At 32.0% G+C, this 18,851-nt stretch overlaps 1 protein-coding gene across 1 annotated transcript; it reads left to right on the forward strand.

Annotated features, from left to right (window-relative positions):
- The first annotated feature begins 970 nt into the window (after window positions 1-970).
- Window positions 971-18,002, forward strand: LOC144852582 (apoptosis-resistant E3 ubiquitin protein ligase 1-like). Its single transcript, XM_078710476.1, has 18 exons — window positions 971-1,293; window positions 1,643-1,811; window positions 2,945-3,165; window positions 3,996-4,162; window positions 5,118-5,346; window positions 5,689-5,858; window positions 6,350-6,521; window positions 7,267-7,478; window positions 8,035-8,167; window positions 8,544-8,665; window positions 9,039-9,114; window positions 9,228-9,337; window positions 9,668-9,850; window positions 10,328-10,456; window positions 10,805-10,934; window positions 11,907-12,055; window positions 14,040-14,215; window positions 14,654-18,002. The coding sequence occupies exons 1-18, from the start codon at window positions 1,113-1,115 to the stop codon at window positions 14,754-14,756; spliced, it is 2,832 nt and encodes a 943-aa protein (XP_078566602.1). The 5' UTR covers window positions 971-1,112; the 3' UTR covers window positions 14,757-18,002.
- The last annotated feature ends 849 nt before the right edge of the window (window positions 18,003-18,851 follow it).

Raw genomic sequence — 18,851 nt, forward strand, 5'->3', positions numbered from 1 at the left:
TTGTTCAATGCTTGTGTTTCTTTAGCTCCAACTTCCAATGATTACATTTCATTATACAATTGCCATTGTGTCTTATGGTATCTTGCAACAGAAAAAAAGAAAAGATTTTTCAATCTGTTTCTTTGCATTTTTTCAATGTTGCAGTAATAATCCTTGGTTTTCTACACTAGATTCATAATAAATATCAAATGTACTTGTCTCTGTGTCTGTTTTCATTAAAAATAGATTACACAAAAATACCCAAAACAAACAAAACAAACAAACAATTTAAATACTGAGTTTAATATTATTTTGTATGTTCACCTGTCTATTCAAAATAAACATTTTATACAAAGTTGTGTTATGTCTATTTATTTCCAATTGGTCTGTTATGCTTTATATCCTGCTAAAAATATTCACCTATGTGTTTTGATTATGAATCTTATAATAATATTTATTTATTCATAAACTTTGTATATGACTTGTTGATTTTAAGTTATGTATATCCATTATATTTTCAAATTGTTTTATTGGTTTAAAGTAATAAATGCATTTTTTGAAGAAAAATCATTGTAAAGCTTGTACTTTTGCAATTAAAATTTTGTAAACTGCTTTCTACATCAATAAATGATGGAGAGCAGTGTTTATTGGTTATTGTAAGTAGTTTAAAGTTTTGTATGGTATGTTCTTTTAAATGTTTGTAATATGTAATTGTTTATATTTCTGTATTATATTATTATTATTGTGTAGAATTAATTAATATTTCTAAATGAGGTGACTGAGTTTTAGATTAGGTGGTCTGATCATCCGGATCATTATAATAAGGTATTGGTATAATTTTATCAAATTAATTATAGTTATAAATAGCCTATGTACTTAGCCTACAACCTACCACTTGAGAAGTGGAAGAAAAAAACTTTGTAAAATTGGAACTATAGAGGACGCTATAACATTATTTATGCATGGGTTGTTTTGAGAGGAAAGGCAATTTCTCTGTCTCCCAGGCTTTAGCTTTGGTGGTTAGGCCTACAGCGTAATAAACTTTGTTTTGGTCCAATAATTATTGGGGTTATAATATTGCCATTATTTTTAGGCGAACGCATTTCAATATTTGATAAGAATGAGGTAGTGTAATGGCAAGAGGAAAAATCGTACAAAATGTTATCATCCCCGCCCTCTTTTTGATCACCTTTCAGCTTAGCCTAGCACCCTATTTTGTGAAGTCTGAAGCCGATGGACAAGGCGAGCAATCATTTAAAAACTGGCTTATCGACCAGAAACTAGAGGCCTACGAGCATGTGTTTCATGCAGTTGGTGAGTTTGCTTCTGATTTCAAGCATTTATTGTATCAACACAATACTGTATGTAGTTTGCAAATTAGCACAATAAATGAGTAATAAATTCCCAACATTAAACAATAAAAAAAATGAATGCCAAGTCAATACGTTTTTTGGGTACATTTTAATCAATCAAACACAGCATGATGAATGTTGAAGAGACATTAGTTTAAAATACTAGATAGTTAGCCTGACTAAGCCGGCTATATGCCTAATAATGTTGGCCTACTAAGTTTGTAGTATGATTTATTATTTCCAGCCATCCAAAAATAAATGAGAAAATCTAATAACAACGTATAATGATTTTTTTTTTTACAAATATTTAGGATGTAGGTCATTTGAGGACTGCGGAGAAGTTGACCTGACACACAGAGCCTTTACAGATTTGTTTCTTGAAAAACAAGCACAAGTAAAAGAAGGAATAGCTCATCTACAGAACATACCATATCTTCTACAATGGCTTGAAGGCATTGGTCTTAAACATTGTTTTCACAGGTACAGTATATCACATTGATACAAATCAACAAGGAGATCCTGGTATCAGTTTTTCAATTGTGTGACCCACTATACGACCCATAAGAGAGATGCGTCATGGGTGCATCATTTGCAAATAACTATTGATGCAGTAGTGTGTCAATGTACTTTACCACCCACAATATCATGAATAACATGGTCAAAATGGGTTTGTCATTTTTTTATGCAGGGGTGCATCATGGTATTCATAAGGTATGCTGGGGGTCGTATACTGGGTCATACAATTGACAAGTGCATTAAAACAAGAATTTTTTGATCTTTTGTATTTATTTTCAGCATATTGGTACTGTAATTGCTTCAGACGGTTTAGAATAGTATTAAAAATATTGGTGTCCAAGGACTGAGTATTTTACAACCCCGCTCTAGTACAACAAGTATAGAATAATGGGGTGCATTTTATTTATCTCAGGAATTTTTTTCAGTAATTTGCCTTTTGGATTTATAAAGTAAAATTAAAGAATTATTAAAATTGTTTTAAATAATTATTTAATAAAAATCTACTATAAGTATAATAAATACAGTATTATTATTGCACAATGTTCCACAGTAATAAGATTTAACATAATTTATTGTGGTATCTTTATGCTTAAATGCTCAATTTCCATATCTGTAAAGTAGGACATTTTCATAATTGTCTCATTATTGTATCTCATTATCTAATATAATGAACTCTTTACTGAACTAAAATTTGAATTACAAATGCTGTACTTTTGTTAGGCAATCTATAATTTGATACACTATCAAACTAAAATATAATAGTTAATTATATCTCAACCGTAATAGTAATAGTAAATAACGATTATTTTATTTACCTTTACGTTTCGCCAACTATCAGTTGGCTTTCTCAAAGTGTAGTGACATACGGTTGAGATATAATTAACTATTATATTTTATTTAGAATACCAACCGAATGAATCTTTTTAATGACTATCAAACTAGTTTGACAAAAAGGTGTGATGTCCCCAAACATGGTTGGTAGTGATATGCCCAAATATGGTAGTGATAATGACATCATCATGTCCATATATGGGCACATCACACTTTTTTTGTCGCATAAATTAATATTAATATAAGTATTCATATATTTTATGCAGTCTGGTATCCAAAGACTATTGGAACATTGAACAATTAAGTTCAATAGCGCTTTCGTCAGCCATTGATCTGAGGATTTCAGCTGAAGATTTCAATGTACTTAAAAATGAGGCAAAACGAATACAATTTGTTTTGAAGGAAGAGAATAAAGATGTCAACATATGGAAAAAGCTAATAATTCAAGATAAACAAGTTGATGAAAATAAAGGGTCATTTTTCTATTGTAAGTATTTAACTGATTTACCATACTAAAGCTCTGTCTACACTATCAAACAAGTGTGTGATGTGCCCAAATATGGTAGTGATATGATATTCAAATATGACATGTCCATATATTGAAAGTGCAGACAGAGCTTTATATGATTATAACATATTTCATTCCTTAAATGTTATATTAAACCCAAAAAGGTAGTGGCTTTGCCTTTGCTGTGCTATTTTGCTTGAAATCTGCTCCAGGGTAGGTTTACATTTATTTATCTGTTTTGTCCTATTAAATTTAGATTTTCATTATAAAAATGTATTGAGATGCAATGATTATTTGTATTTTATGTTGTTTGTAAACCATAGCTGCTTAATATTTGAATTGGAACTGTTTTTGTTTATTACAACACAACATATGCTGACAGACATTTCTTAACACCTTATTATCTGTGCTTTTAATCCGTACAGAATTATACTAAATTATGTTGATCTGAATATAAATATAATTGCAGAAAGTTCTTTATTTTCAGTTATAGTGTTCTAAAAAAAAATGACCGTACTACCTGTACTAGTTAATTCAGGCCTTGTCTTTTGAAAATTTTAGGTGTGCTACAAATTGCACTCCTTAATACATTCAGGGGTGTTGTAGATGTGCTGTTTGTATTTTGGTTTTACCAAATTTAAGCGTGTTGTAAATCGCACTCCTCAAAGGCATTTTAGGAGTGTGTTAGGTGAGTGATTGCACACGCTCACCTTAAAAGACGAGGCCTGTTAATTGTCTTTTAATTTGAAGCAATTATCTTTTTTTAAACCATAAAAAAACTACAGTAATTAAAAATCAATTTTTTACAGTAATTGCTTTGTTGATGATATTTGTCATCTCATATCTGCTCTTGGGAAACAATATCAAGAGCAGTTTGTGGGATAAAAGGAATTTTCTTGATCCTTACAAATCCAAGATAACATGGGGTTGGGAAGATAATCAAGTTGTTGGAAGAATGGAAAACTTTAAAGTTGAGGTAAACCTTCATTTTTGTTACTATAAACTAAAATAACTTAAAGCTGTGTTCACACTAAGCCGTGTTTCCAATCTGATGGCTTGATTAAAAAAATGGAAAAAGTGGGTGGTGTTTAAAGCTCTGTATACACTATCAAACTGTACAGTATGTGACAAAAAAATGTGATGTGCCCATATATGGACACGATGATGTCATATCAGTACCGTATTTGGGCATATCACTACCATATTTGTCAAACTAGTTTGGTAGTGTAGACCGAGCCTCAGAATGGAACCATTGACACTAATTTACACGGATTCCATACAAAACATGTAGCATTGCCAGGAGTTTTCTCAGGCCACCACTGAATTCGGTCTCAGGCTAAACATAGCTTTAATGGCTTCCTCACACCAAGTTTGACGTCTTTCATTTATAAATGCTGTTAATTGCTTCTTGAATTTGAACAAAAAAGAGAAATAATTGTATAAAGCTATCAAACTTTATGTGAAAAAAATGTGCTCATATATGGGCATGATGATGTCATATCGCTGCCATATTTGAGCATATCACTACCATATTTGGGCACATCACACTTTTTTGTCAAACTAGTTTGATAGTCAATGACAAAGCTTTAGGATTATTTGATTGATTGACTGAAGGTGTACAAACCATAAACTGAAGATTACATCTAAATTAACATTATATGAATGTGTGAATTATCTTGCGTTGATTTTAAAATTGTACACTGATAATCAATACAATCCCTACATTTGATGAATCAATGAACAACATTTACCTGTTGATATTTAAATTTCTTTTATATTAAAAACCTACCTTGCAGCTATGCTGAATTACATGTCAATTTACATTAACATTTAAAACAGCTAAATCATCCCACTTGCAAGTAATTAATACCTTAGATCATTTGAAATAGCTACTGCTTAACATTTTTTGACATAATTTGTTTCTGTTTTAGTTTTTCCATGGATGGGGTTCAGTTTTTGAAATTAGCTCAGCTGATGAGGTATTGGCAAGTATTGATGTTGGAAGCCAGTCTGTACCTTGTCAAATTGAAAAATGTGAAGATCAAAATAATGCAGTTAGGGTGTCTTTCACTACTAGACGATCTGGGATTTATAAATTTTATGTTAAAATACACAGTAAACCTATCTCAGAAAATCCATACAAGAAAGAGTTTTTACCAGGTGTGTCTTCTTTTATATACCACCCCTAAAATTTGTTTTATAACATTACATCATTAACAAAAAAATCTTCTTTACATAACTGTATAATCATAAACAAAAATGTCTATTAAGGGGACACTTTCCGAACCCAAGAAAGTTTCCTCTTAATAAGAGTGTTCCCTAAATTGAGGCCTTAGAGGTCACTGGTCCCAAATAAAGGGTTGAACTGTAATACAGTATCATAGTGAGTTATGTCAAGTTCATTGTGTGCATCTGGTGAAGTTAAGACATTAAAATGGCATTTCAACAACAAAAATGTATTCAGGGGAATAATACATCTATAATACTTTCGTTTTGTTGTAGGTTGCATAGTGCCAGCAAAATGCAACTTTGTAAACCATAGTTCAACCATAGTAGTTAGTCAAGATGAGCTGCATGCCTTACACTTAGAAGTCTGTGATGAGTATGGTAACGTGTGTAAGGAACGAATATCAAAAGAAAGTATTAAAGAATATGCAATGAAAGTAACAACTGTAAGTTTCTTGGTTAATGGAAATACAATAGAACATGCTTATTCAGAGAACACTGTTATTACACAGAAATGACCAGGGTTAATACGTGTATATGTTTTAACACTACATCCAATCTATATTCAAGGAACACTTTTATTTTTTTTATTAAAGAGACACGTTTATGGGGTCCCAAATGTTCTATTGTACTACAATTTTTTTAATTATTTCCAGTATTTCATAAAACAATATAAATTACATTACTCGGGTACATTACAAATTAATAATTAATTAAAACAAAATAAAGTAACCTTTTACCAAAAGTATATGGCTATTACTTTTATTATTATTGTACTACAGTTTCTTAGGTGGTCTTATATTGGATGCTGGGCTTATACAGTCATTTGGAGGATTATCAGCTACATTAAAGATTTTTTTTTTATTGGGAATAACCTGCTCTACGTAAACAGTTAAATTTTAAATGATTTCATCTTTGTTATATTTATTTTCCAAAGCTTGATTGTAGCCCATCAGAAATAGATAATCCATTGTGGGATGTGACTGTACAAGATGATAACCTCATCTCTCTATTCATCAAGCTATACCAGCCAGGCTGTTTCAAGGCTGTAGCAAGCTACAAAGATCAGCAGTTTGCCAATGGAGAATTCAACATCATAGTATTAACAGGTAACAAGATTTGTGAGGGCTCACTTCAAAATTAGATCAGCTTATTCCTTGAATGTTTGTTTTTGTTACTCGTTCATCAAATACAATAATTCAAATACATATATATAAATGACAGGATAAGAGCAAGAGGGTAACCAAGCTCTAGAGCTTGAAAGATAAACCTCTCCGACGGTTACTCTACTGTAGAGCTACCCAACTAAATTTTGTTTATTAGTATTCGTTGATGAAAACTGTTAATCAAGCTATTATACATCAATATACTAATGAAGTATCAACATATTAAGAGATGAAGCCAAGTCTTCATCTACAGAAAATAATCAGCATTCCTATTGTAACAAGTTACGTTACCATTTGATACTAGGTAGACCAGGGTAATTTACTTGTGAGATTGCTGTAGATTGTACAGTACATTATTAAGGTCCTTTCACACAGTCCTGTTCTTGCAATAAAACTGTCTCAATGTTTCGTTTTCACGATTTTCCATGCGCCAATCAAGTATAAAGATCACTCTACGCATACTCATGTGTTTCTAAGCATGCACAGAATTATCTTTTTAATTGATAGGCACATAGCTGCATCCTAAAAAATTTGATTCAAACCTGAAATAGCGCTGGACTGAAACAGGTGTAAAACACCCATAATACAGCCGCAGAAGATTAGATTTCTAATCAAAATTACATATTTTAACCTTATATTAACCACTATGATCATTTGTTGTAGCATTTTTGTCATTTTCTTTTTTTAGAGGACGCCATGACACAGGTCAATAAAACGGTTAGCAAGAAGAATATGGACAGTTACTACGAGGCTCGACTTTTAGAAGCCAACAGCGAAAAACTTCGTAAACCAAAGAAGGTCTTTTGCTACATCTCACCAAAGCAACTTACAATCAAAGAATTCTACCTGAGGATTATCCCCAAACGATTACATACGTTTAGAGTCTGCCCGTCAACTAAGGTAAATTGATTTGAATTTGACAGTTATCTAATGCTTGGTTCCCACTAGGGACACAACAACATAATGCAACATAACAGATTTGGCCAATCACAATCAATAGATTATTCGCTTGTCATTGGTCACCTTGCTTGTGTTTCGCCTACGTCATTGTGTTGCTTCCTTGTGGGAACCAAGCTTAAACCTCTGTATTTATTATCCTTGCATATTGCATTATATTTCTAAATTGCAAAACAATATTTACAGAACAGGCATCAGAAAATTTCAAATAAAAGACAAATTTGCTTGAATATTCTACAGATTATTTTATTAATTTTTTCAAGATGATTTTTTTTTAAAAGCTCCAATACTAGGTAAAATAATGTCAAAATATTTAATCATTTCTCATCTCAGACCAAACATAATTTATATGTATAGTTATGCAAAATGACAATAAATGGAAATAATAATTTTCCACTAATGAATTAATGAATGAATTCATTACAAATTCAGAAGAAAGATTTGTTCTAATTATTTACCTAGCCATGATTAATTTAAAAATTATTTTTAAATATTTCAGTTTTATTTTCACGGGAACGGTGATAGTCCTGAATTTACTATAGATGATGGTGGACAAGACCCAGTGACACTAGCATGTGAGAATCGTGATATACTAGCTGCGACGTATACAAAATTTCTACTCAAGAATATTGGTATGCTTATTCTTTTTTTTATCTTAAAATACTATTATTATTATGTTTGTTATTATTATACTTCACAGAAGTAGTTCATTTAGTATACAACATGTTACATACTAAAAGTTAGTTGGCGCCCTCTTGGTCTGTTCTCTTCAAGGTAGCAACTCAATTTATCTCACTAGTTAATTTGTTGCTTGCCTCGTTTCAACCAGTTGTATGATACCTATGTCCAATTTCAGTAAAAATGTCTTGAAATATGTGGCCTTAAAATCAAGCATGATTAATTCAACTCTTCCCAATACCGGACTTTCTGAAAACCAAGACTTTTCTGGAGATCCAAACAAAAAAACACTTAAACTGTTCAATAAACTATCTTTTCTTATCTGTTTAGGTGGTTCAGAAACATTTAAAACAAAGCAAGAATATTTTTATCAGGAAGTTAGTAATAAACACAAGCGGAACTCTCGTACCATTATCCACCTGAATATCGACAGATACTCAATACTTGAAAGTGTATGTATACCTTCCACTTTTTTTATTACCATTACACTACTTACTTGTTTAAACTTGGTTGCCACAAATGGCATGTAATGCAAGTGAGTTGACCAATCACAAGCAACATTTTGGATGATTTATTAAGTTAAGATTGGTCGAAATACTTATGTTGCCCTTACATCATTGTGTTGAGTCCTACTAGGAACCAAGATTTACAACAACCAACCTCAACATTTATAGTGTCTCATTCTTATTGTACAGTATGTACTGTATATTAAGTACATGAAACATCAAACTAAACCTAAGTGCCCTTTCCTTAACAATCCTAGCCTATTACAGGCTCATGTTGTGTCTTCTCTCAATGTATAGCTACATTATATCATTTTTATAGTCTATGAAAGCAACTAAATCCTTTACTACATCAGACTGGTGCAAGAAATTTGAAATAAAATTCCTTGGAGAAGAAGGTACAGATACTTTTAATTAATTTTAATTGATTTTATAGTATATTATATTTTAATGAGATCACAATTTCGGCATGAATTTAAACAATATGAAATGTTTTATTTTTTAATTTAAGGTTTGGATTGGGGTGGCTTATCTCGTGAATGGTTTGGTATTGTGTGTGATAGTCTATTCAAATCAGAGAATGAACTCTTCAAAAGTTTTAAAGACGACGCACAAGGATTGGTAAGGATAGCCCTTGTATAAATGTTCACTGTCTCCAATAAACAGAAGATCATTAAATGCACACTTGCAACACATGAGCAAATGGTTAAGACAGTGGAACCGTAATATGTAGCCATAATATCGGCAAGGGTTCGAGCCTCACTCGCTCCATGGTTCTGGTGGTAGAATAATGGATAAAGACTATAAACTGTAGGTCCAATGTACACAAAATGCTCATGTGCACTTGAAAGAACCTAGTACATCTTTCGAGAGTATTCGTTATTGGTATTTTACTTCTTTTAAAAGCCTTGTTACTGTCTGATTGAGTGACATTATGCATTTCTATAATAGGTTCATCCGAATGCAGATAGGCCACAGCATCTGTCTAAGTTAAAGTATTATGAATTTGCTGGCAAGATAGTTGGAAAGTGTCTGTACGAATCATCATTAGGACCTTCCTATACTCAACTAGTCCGTGCACGCTTCTCACGGTCATTTCTCGCACAACTTATTGGCTTACGAGTAACGTATAAGGTATGTTTGATGATGATTTTTTATTTGATTTATAATCTATAAAGCTCTGTCTACACTATCAAACTAGTTTGACAAAAAAAGTGACAAATATGGAAGTAGTGGTATGCCCAAATATGGTATTGATATGACATCATCATGTCTATAAATAAGCAAAACACATTTTTTTGTCACATAAAGTTTGATAGTGTAGACAAGGCTTTAGATATTTTGTTGAGGATTTTTTATTCGATTTCAAATGATCTTGACCATGTACTCACTAGCATTGCACTGTATGGCCTTATTACTTGTATCAGGCAAGGAAGTCCATGAAGGCAAACAACTGACGTAAAATAAAAGCATGGAGACTACATCTTGTCTCAAATTTGCACATCTTTGACCATACAGTTTTTTTTTTAACAGAATGAATATTGTTTAAAATGAATGTACTACACTACATCATCCAAGTTATATAATAATATGTATGTTGTTTTTTAACAGTATTTTGAAACAGATGATCCAGAATTGTTCATGTCTAAGGGCAAGTATATATTAGATAATAAGATTGATGCCGACCTTGGTTTGACCTTTTCAGAAGAGATCTATAACGATCATGGGCAAGTAGATAAGGTAGGTAAATCATTCATCTTAAATGTTTTATCAAAGATCTATTACATCTAGTATTCATGACAATTTCTCATTAATTTTTTGGATAAATAATTTCATGTTCAACATCGAAATACGTAATTGACATTTCAGGTATATATACATGCAAAGAAACAAACTAATCTATCAAAAAAGGAAACATTTTTTAGAATTTAAATACTAAAATTAAATATAATGTACAGCCATTACTATGAACTCATATGCTACTCTTTATAATTCACAATTTATCACAAAAACAAATTGATCATGGTTGCCTCAACAGTATTAAAAAAATATTTTATTTATTATTATTATTTAATTTAATATATATAGGTTGTTGAGTTAAAAGCAGATGGGGCTGGTATCCCTGTTACTGAAAGCAACAAGATACAGTATTTGAATTGCTTAGCTGAGCACAAACTAAGTAAATGTGTTGAAGGGGAGCTGGAAGCGTTTATTAAAGGTACTCTATTTTATAGTTTCATTTGACAAAATGTATTTATTCAAATTCACCAAAAAGAAAATTAGAAACTATCGATTTTGCTTATAAAAAAGACAAAGTAAACAGCTTATTAACTATTATTTATTGGGTAAATTGTATGAAATATATTTTGTCAAACTGAATAACTATTGTGTGTGAACATAAAATCTAAGAAGGACAAGCTCAAGACAATTATAGTTTTAACCATTTTAATTGAGTGCCATAGTCTTTACTCTTCCTACCACAATATATAACATTCAATAGGCACAGGAAAGGCTGTGATAAACCACCTAACTTTTCCTAGAAATAACAATCATTCAAAGTATTTCTAGAAATCCATTGTATTGTGAGGGAAGCAACCTTGTAAAATAACTAATACTTTCCTGTTCCACGCTTATTTCTTTCTATTTTTGGCTGAAACTGACCAGCATTCAATGATCTGAAAAGGCTTGATATAGTGGATAGTAGGCACTATATCAAACTGCCATTATTACTGAAAAAGAAGAAAATGAAAGTCATCCATTTTCAATGCATTTATCTTAAGCAAAAGAATAATTAATAATCAATAATACATTTTCAAAAGCACATCCGAGAAACATTTGCAAATCAAAACAAGCAAAAAAAGAAAGAAGAAAAAATAAATAAAAATACAGCATCTGTTTAGCAGATTTCATAAGGAAGTTTTAGACATTATATGAGATAGTTGTAGTATAAAGCTCTGTCTGCACTATCAAACTAGTTTGACAAAAACATGTGATATGCCCATATATGGACATGATGTTGTCATATCACTACCATATTGGGGCATATCACTACCATATTTGGGCACATCACACTTTCACTAGTTTGAGCCATGCCATATTTGTGTACCACCTAATTCCAAACATGGTTAGTCTGCCACCATACAGCATGACTTTTAAGAATGTCTGTTTAAATTGAAACACTGTTTTTCAGGTTTGAATGACCTTATTCCTGATTCCCTATTGAGTATGTTTGATGAGAACGAGCTAGAACTGCTCATGTGCGGGACATCTTCTTTTGACATTGCTGACCTAAGAAGCCATCATATAGCAGCAGGTTGGAATGGACCTGATGGAAGCAAGGTAATGAGATACAGATACACTTTGCCTTGGGATTTTCTAATTTTCTATGGGCAAACCATTGTACTATACTCGGTCATATAACCTACTATTTAGAGGTGTTGTAACACTGAATATCACAAATAGTAAAAACTACAATATGTACTTGTAAAATGACGTCATTTTATTTATGTTATTTTACAAATAGTATTTACTATTTGTCAAAATAAGACAACAAAAAATACACGCTTTTCAACCAATAGCCTACAGAGTAAATATTTTATTCTTTGACATAACTAGTTCAAGGCATGAACTATTCTTACATCCTTACATGTTTCTGTGTAAATGTCAAGTGTCTTGTTTTTAACCTATTAACCTAGTTTATCTCAATTCATTGTAAATCATTTATTGCTGTAAATGGTTTAAGGTTTAATCAACAATAGGGTAGATTACCTGTAAGTATTCTAATCTAATAATCATCTATTTATGTTAATATACAGTTGGATATATCTATTTTTTTACAGTTATTCATTCATTCAAGCTTTTATTTTGGAATCTCTTGTCCATAGAAAGTAAAATTACATATAAATTAATTACAAATAAACAAAAACTGTCAGGGGTGAGGGAATTTCAATTTCTTTCACTTGTCCCAGGACAAGTACCTGCACGGAATTCACTTGTCCGAGAAAAAAATTTACTTGTCCCTCTTTATTGCGCAATAGGCGTAAAATTACACAAGTGTCACCAAATGTCACGCAAGTGTTTATTGTCTATTTAAAATTCAGTAGTTTATAGGCCTAGCCTAGACTTTTTTAGCCTGCTCAATATTTTGATAAAAATAACGGTCATTTTTAGGTTTTATTTTATTAACAAAACAGTGTGAGTACTGTTACGCCTAATTAATAAATAGTAGTTAGTAAATAAAAAATAAAAGAATTGAATTACCAAAAAAACTATGGTGTTTATTATATACAAACGTATCATAGCCTAGTCATACATGTGAACTGATCTTTTCCGTAGCTATGCCGGCTAGCTAGGTATTCAAATTTTTTTTTTTAATAATTTCTATTTTGTCCAGGCATAATTAATTAACAAAATAATACCTAATTAATGTAGGGCTGGCTAGGCCCAATACTAATTAAAGCTTGCCATCCAGACACTAGGCCTAGACCGTCACCATGGAGAAAGAGAAAAATACCTCCTCTCCAGGCCCCAGGAGGCCATCCATACTCTAGAAGTTAGGCCTCCTACTCTACAACTTCTGTACGGAGAGAGGATGTTTTTGTTATTATCCAATTCACTAAATAAAATAGCTTGTTGCATTTCACAGGTAAATTTATAAAAAAACATTCTTTTCCCTATGAAACCACTTTTTCAATTGTCCGTTCCATGCACGATGTACAGAGAAAAATGAAAATACTGGGCCTAGCACCTCCTCGCGTGTGTACAGCCTCCATGTTGATGCATGGTATTTTTGATCAACAATACCTGGTAGAGTCCATTAATTACGGGGGTTCTTTTTAACTGGGCATTTTTTAATTACCCAGTTAATCTATGTCTCAACCACTGCATGGTCCAAAAATGTTTTAATTACCTCCCCAAATAGAAAATCGTGTAATCTATAATGATGTGACTCAGGTCATTGACCAATCAGTGATGTATTAAATGCACTGGGTTTAATGTGCTTTGAAGAAGCTTGCTATTTTTGTTAATGCATATGGCTAAGTGTTGGCACATGGTTTTCTGTGCTCTTAGTTTTAATTTCCTAAATTTCAAAAGTGCTTGTCCTGGGACAAGAGAGTACGTCAAATGTGGTTGTCCGACCGTAAAAAACACTTGTCCCGGGCGTCGGGCAAGTGGGTTCGCTCAGCCCTGACTGTAGTAATTACTACTACTCATCTCAAGATGGCATTCCACCTGGAGAACATCTTTGACTTGTATAAGACGTTGCCTATAATATAATAGTTATATAACTATTTTGAAAGTACAATAAATATTTTTTTTTTAGACATTAGATTGGTTTTGGACGGTTGTCAGTGGTTTCACTCAAGAAGAGATGTCCCGCTTGCTTCAATTTACAACTGGATGTGCCCAGCTTTCATCTGGAGGCTTCTCACAGTTGAAACCAAATTTCCAAATTGTTGCAGTCCCAGCTCATAATACATTACCCACTGCTCATACATGGTGAGGAATATTGAATATAAAATATGATAATTGCAAAGATATCCACTCCATAGCGACTACCCACCCAATCCGGCGTGGTTTTCAAATGTATTCATTTTGATATAAGTGTATAGATTCGTGCAATAAAAACACAGCCAATGTGAGGAATCTACACACCCCTTTTGCCATATTGGTATATTGTACGCTTAACTTACTTAGTACAATTTTGTGCAGTTGGAAAGACGTGACTTGCAAACACTCTGTCTCTCTAATGATATAGATGTCCATATATAAAGTTATTGAAATGATTTTTGCTTCTGGGTAGATAATAACACAATTCAAAACAAACATATTTTTTTTATATTTTTCATACAATTTAACAAAAAGTTCACACAAAACCTTTTATTTGAAGGATTGAATATTCTTTTGTAAAAACTATTTAAAATGTTATATTTGCAGCTTCAACCAACTTTGCCTACCTACCTATGACACCATCGAGAAACTCCAGAGGTCGTTAGTGATTGCCATCAACGAAGGGTCAGCTGGTTTCAGCTTAGTTTGATGGTATGAAGAAAAACGACATGGAGGAATCGATTATTCAAACAGAATCTATCCTTTATATTACAAGTACTTTTTAAAATCGTCTCAGTGGTTTTTTTATGAAGGATTTTATAGGATATTGGTAAGGAATCTATTAACAAAATGTTTTTAACAACAACACAGATCTTACCATTTTGATTGGAAGATTAGTGATATGCCTCTTTGCTGCATTTTCACAAAGTGTACAATAGTGAGTGAGGTAGGTAAAATTAAATATAGGTAAAATTATATTATATATGCTCACTACACTTTATACATAATGCTCATTACACTTCATATAAACATGAAATTCAATCTTTATGTTATTTTAAGTTATATGAAATAATATTGAGGTGACATATTTTCCAATATTATGCAATCCTGTTTTTTTGTTCTATCTACTCGGTAAGACATGTACCTTCTGTCGGTCAGTAAGACATGTCACTTCTGTCATAAATGAGACATGTCACTTCTGTCATCAATGGGACATGTCACTTCTGTCATCAATGGGACATGTCACTTCTGTCATCAATGGGACATGTCACTTCTGTCATCAATGGAACATGTCACTTCTGTCATCAATGGGACATGTCACTTCTGTCGTCAATGGAACATGTCACTTCTGTCATCAATGGAACATGTCACTTCTGTCATCAATGGGACATGTCACTTCTGTCGTCAATGGAACATGTCACTTCTGTCATCAATGGAACATGTCACTTCTGTCATCAATGGGACATGTCTCTTCTGTCATCAATGGAACATGTCCCTATCTTTCTCTTTCTGTATTCAGTGGGACAATTTTGTCATTTGCATGGTATTGGTAAATTTTATTTGTTATACAGTAGTAGGTTAGGACTGTTAATACAGTAGATATGTCCAATGTTGTGTGCAATTTATAAACACCCTGTCTTAACTTTAATCTGAAAGTCGTGCATTCCTTTTGTAAGCTGATATTTAATGTATTTAAAATAATATTCAATGAGTATACCTTGATACACTCTTAAGTCTCACTTAAATTCGTAGAAACTACCCTTCTATTTAATGTATTAGTCATATACCAATATTTTACAAGATTATATAGACATTAAGCATGTATCTAAAATCAGTTGATGCCTTAAGTTTATACATGGAGCAGTTGCTCCATGGTTTATATGCAGTATTTAATTTAAGAGTTTTGTTTCATCTTCATGATTTTAAAAATAATGTTGTTCTCATCATGAGGTTTGGAATACAAATCTAGCGGTTCGTGCCTTGGTTATTAGTACCTGTACATGAATGATAACGTGTACAGCGTTCACTTAAGTATATGCTCAACCTGCTACTAAGACAATGGCACCACCATTCGGTAAAACTTTACTATCTAACTATTTATGCTACAAAAACTCGCCGTATTCCTCCTGTACCAAGAGGCTTTATTTTTGCATTTTAGGATGGGTTAATCATGGAGCTACTAATAGCTCCATAGGTTAATCATACATCATGACTACAGTAGTACTAGTATAAATACTAATGTGTCGGTTTATATATAATTATGTACATTTATGCTAAACCATTTTATTTATTTTACGGGTTTTACTGGGGTGGTGTAAGTGTGAAATAAGGGAATGCGCCGCTGAGAGATCTGCTAATATGCTATATTTAGTTTGTGAGATTCTTTTTTCATTGAGTAATGTAATGCGAATCTAACGTACTACAATTAAACAACTCACAAAACGTGTTGTAATGGTGCGAAAGAAATTCTTAATTAAATTTAATCATAATAAATGTGAAACTTTATTTGTCTGCATGAATAATTAACATTAGTGGTTCTTTTATATTAAACATTTCAAATGGAATGTTTTCCCCTGCAAGTAATTTAACAAACAAAATTACCCCATTTTGATTTAATTATCCGAGTGCAATGGAATATCTTTGTTGTATTAAACATTAAATGAGATTAAAATACGTACAAATCTATATTAATTTAATCATCACTCTACGATATTGTACATCAACTGTTTTGGGCAATTGCAATTTAATTAGTACATTTTTTTTCTGAAGATGATATAGATTTCTTATTTAAAAAAAAATAAGAACATCACTCGACAGACCCAGTAGGCCTACTAAGTTTCATGAAATAATGTTTTTAAGTCATGTTTTCATACGTACTGCGGATCGGAACTTGTGCACTTATTGTGTTGTATGTTTTTAACTTTCAAGTAACATGTTACATTTAATACAGATGATTTCAAAAGATATAATGGGCCCAATTGGAATTACGGTAGCTTCTGCGCTCTGTGGTGCGGTTGTCGCGCAAAGGTATCGTCACGAATGTAGCACGCGTAAGATACCGTCGATACGCCCACTGCGTATAGTCGTTTGTGTATCAGCTCTAAAATCCTAAAGATCCTATGATGAGTAGTGGTGCTTATAATATTCTATGTTCTATTGTGTAGCCTTCTCAGTGTTATGATTAAACTTATCAATTTCGGACACTGTCAATACAGTAACTGTATTTCTAATGGTAACTGCAGGCCTATATTGTAAATGGTTGTTAACTAATTGTATTGATATGAAATTATATATTTGGTTATTTATGTGTGGTTGTAATTTGTTGTACTGTATATCTATTTTTTATGTACATTTTAAAGTTTTCCTCAGTACTAATACTGTATTGTTTGTATATCCATGGATGTATTATAGACCTACCTCCATGCCTACGTGTATCATCAGTAAACTGCGTTGTTTAGTGCTTTTTATATTGAGTCTGGTTTTCTTAAACTAAAATGTTGGGAATGTAATAATAATAATATCCAGACAAAAACCAGACAAGATAAAAGTCACAACAAGCAAACACTATATACATTGTTATGTTCGTTTTTGGCGACAACAGCCTTCCATACATTATTATTAAATTCAATCACGGAATTATTTTTTATTCAATTTTATTTGTATTAATACACTGCAGGTGGCATATATTTTGTATTCATTTAACATTGAACGCCGGTAATTTTATATCATTTTTATAATCGATGCAACGATATTTCCTGCCAAGGCAACCGCATAGGCGGATGGTGCACACCAGAACAATATTTAGCGATTACAGAGTGAACCATCCGGTTTTTTTTTCTATCCATATTATGGTAATTAGAAATGTTGTAATTATAAAGCAGAAACAGTTTTAAGATGGTATAATTTACAGATTGTGATTGACTGATTGAAAATAAAATGTTCGTGATTGCGGTAATTGTTAGGCCTATTTTCTGAGACATAATGATATTCATCATCATTAATAAACATGATCTTAGCCAAAAGTATAATCATTAATATATATATATATATATATATATATGTATGTATTAACATTTTTTCCGCTCTCCAGCGTAAACATCGATAAAGTTGGGAACAATAAGTGTTCATTTCAAAACTGAATTCAATGTGGTGAAGAAGAAACGTGAATAATAATGACCTTTAATGAATATTTATATAATAATGACCTTTTTATGAATATTCATATAATAATGACCTTTTTATGAATATTTATCTTCTCACAGTTTATTTTGACATTTGATGGGCATTGTGTTTTATAGACTTCTTAATGGAAAGATTATCGTTTATATTCGTCGTTTTTACCAAAATGGTCAATTTCCGTTTTGACATTATTACCTGTGTACTTATATAGTACCGTACTGTATAATTTTCCGTACATTGGTTTTTAACAAATACAAGTTTTATTTTAAAAAAACGAAATGTAAACATATATTTTTATTTTTATATGTTTGTTGTGATACAGATGGTGGTTTTGCAGTAGACCTGTTTTATTGCCTGTTAATATTGAAATCAAATATATTAACATTTGTCCGAATGTACATGATTATTCCAGAAATTCCAAAATTATGCAGTTGAGATATGGCATGTGAGAAAAAATATTGAATACCACCGTCGAGAAAGTGCTGCGCATCAAGTACTTCTGTCAAAATGCGTGCCGCGCACCAAACTTGATGGTTTTCGAGTACTGCTGTCAAAATGCGTGCCGCGCACCAAACTTGATGGTTTTCGAGTACGCTGTCAAAATGCGTGCCGCGCACCAAACTTG

This window comes from Antedon bifida, chromosome 9 (assembly GCF_963402885.1).
Source record: "Antedon bifida chromosome 9, ecAntBifi1.1, whole genome shotgun sequence".
Taxonomy (NCBI): Eukaryota; Metazoa; Echinodermata; class Crinoidea; order Comatulida; family Antedonidae; genus Antedon; species Antedon bifida.

Bases quoted from the DNA above. Each gene is read 5' to 3' on its own strand.
- LOC144852582 (XM_078710476.1), top strand. From the start codon at position 1,113: ATGGCAAGAGGAAAAATCGTACAAAATGTTATCATCCCCGCCCTCTTT. The intron at 10,935-11,906 runs GTACTCTATTTT...ACTGTTTTTCAG, and splicing joins GCTGGAAGCGTTTATTAAAG to GTTTGAATGACCTTATTCCT. The intron at 12,056-14,039 runs GTAATGAGATAC...TTTTTTTTTTAG, and splicing joins ATGGACCTGATGGAAGCAAG to ACATTAGATTGGTTTTGGAC.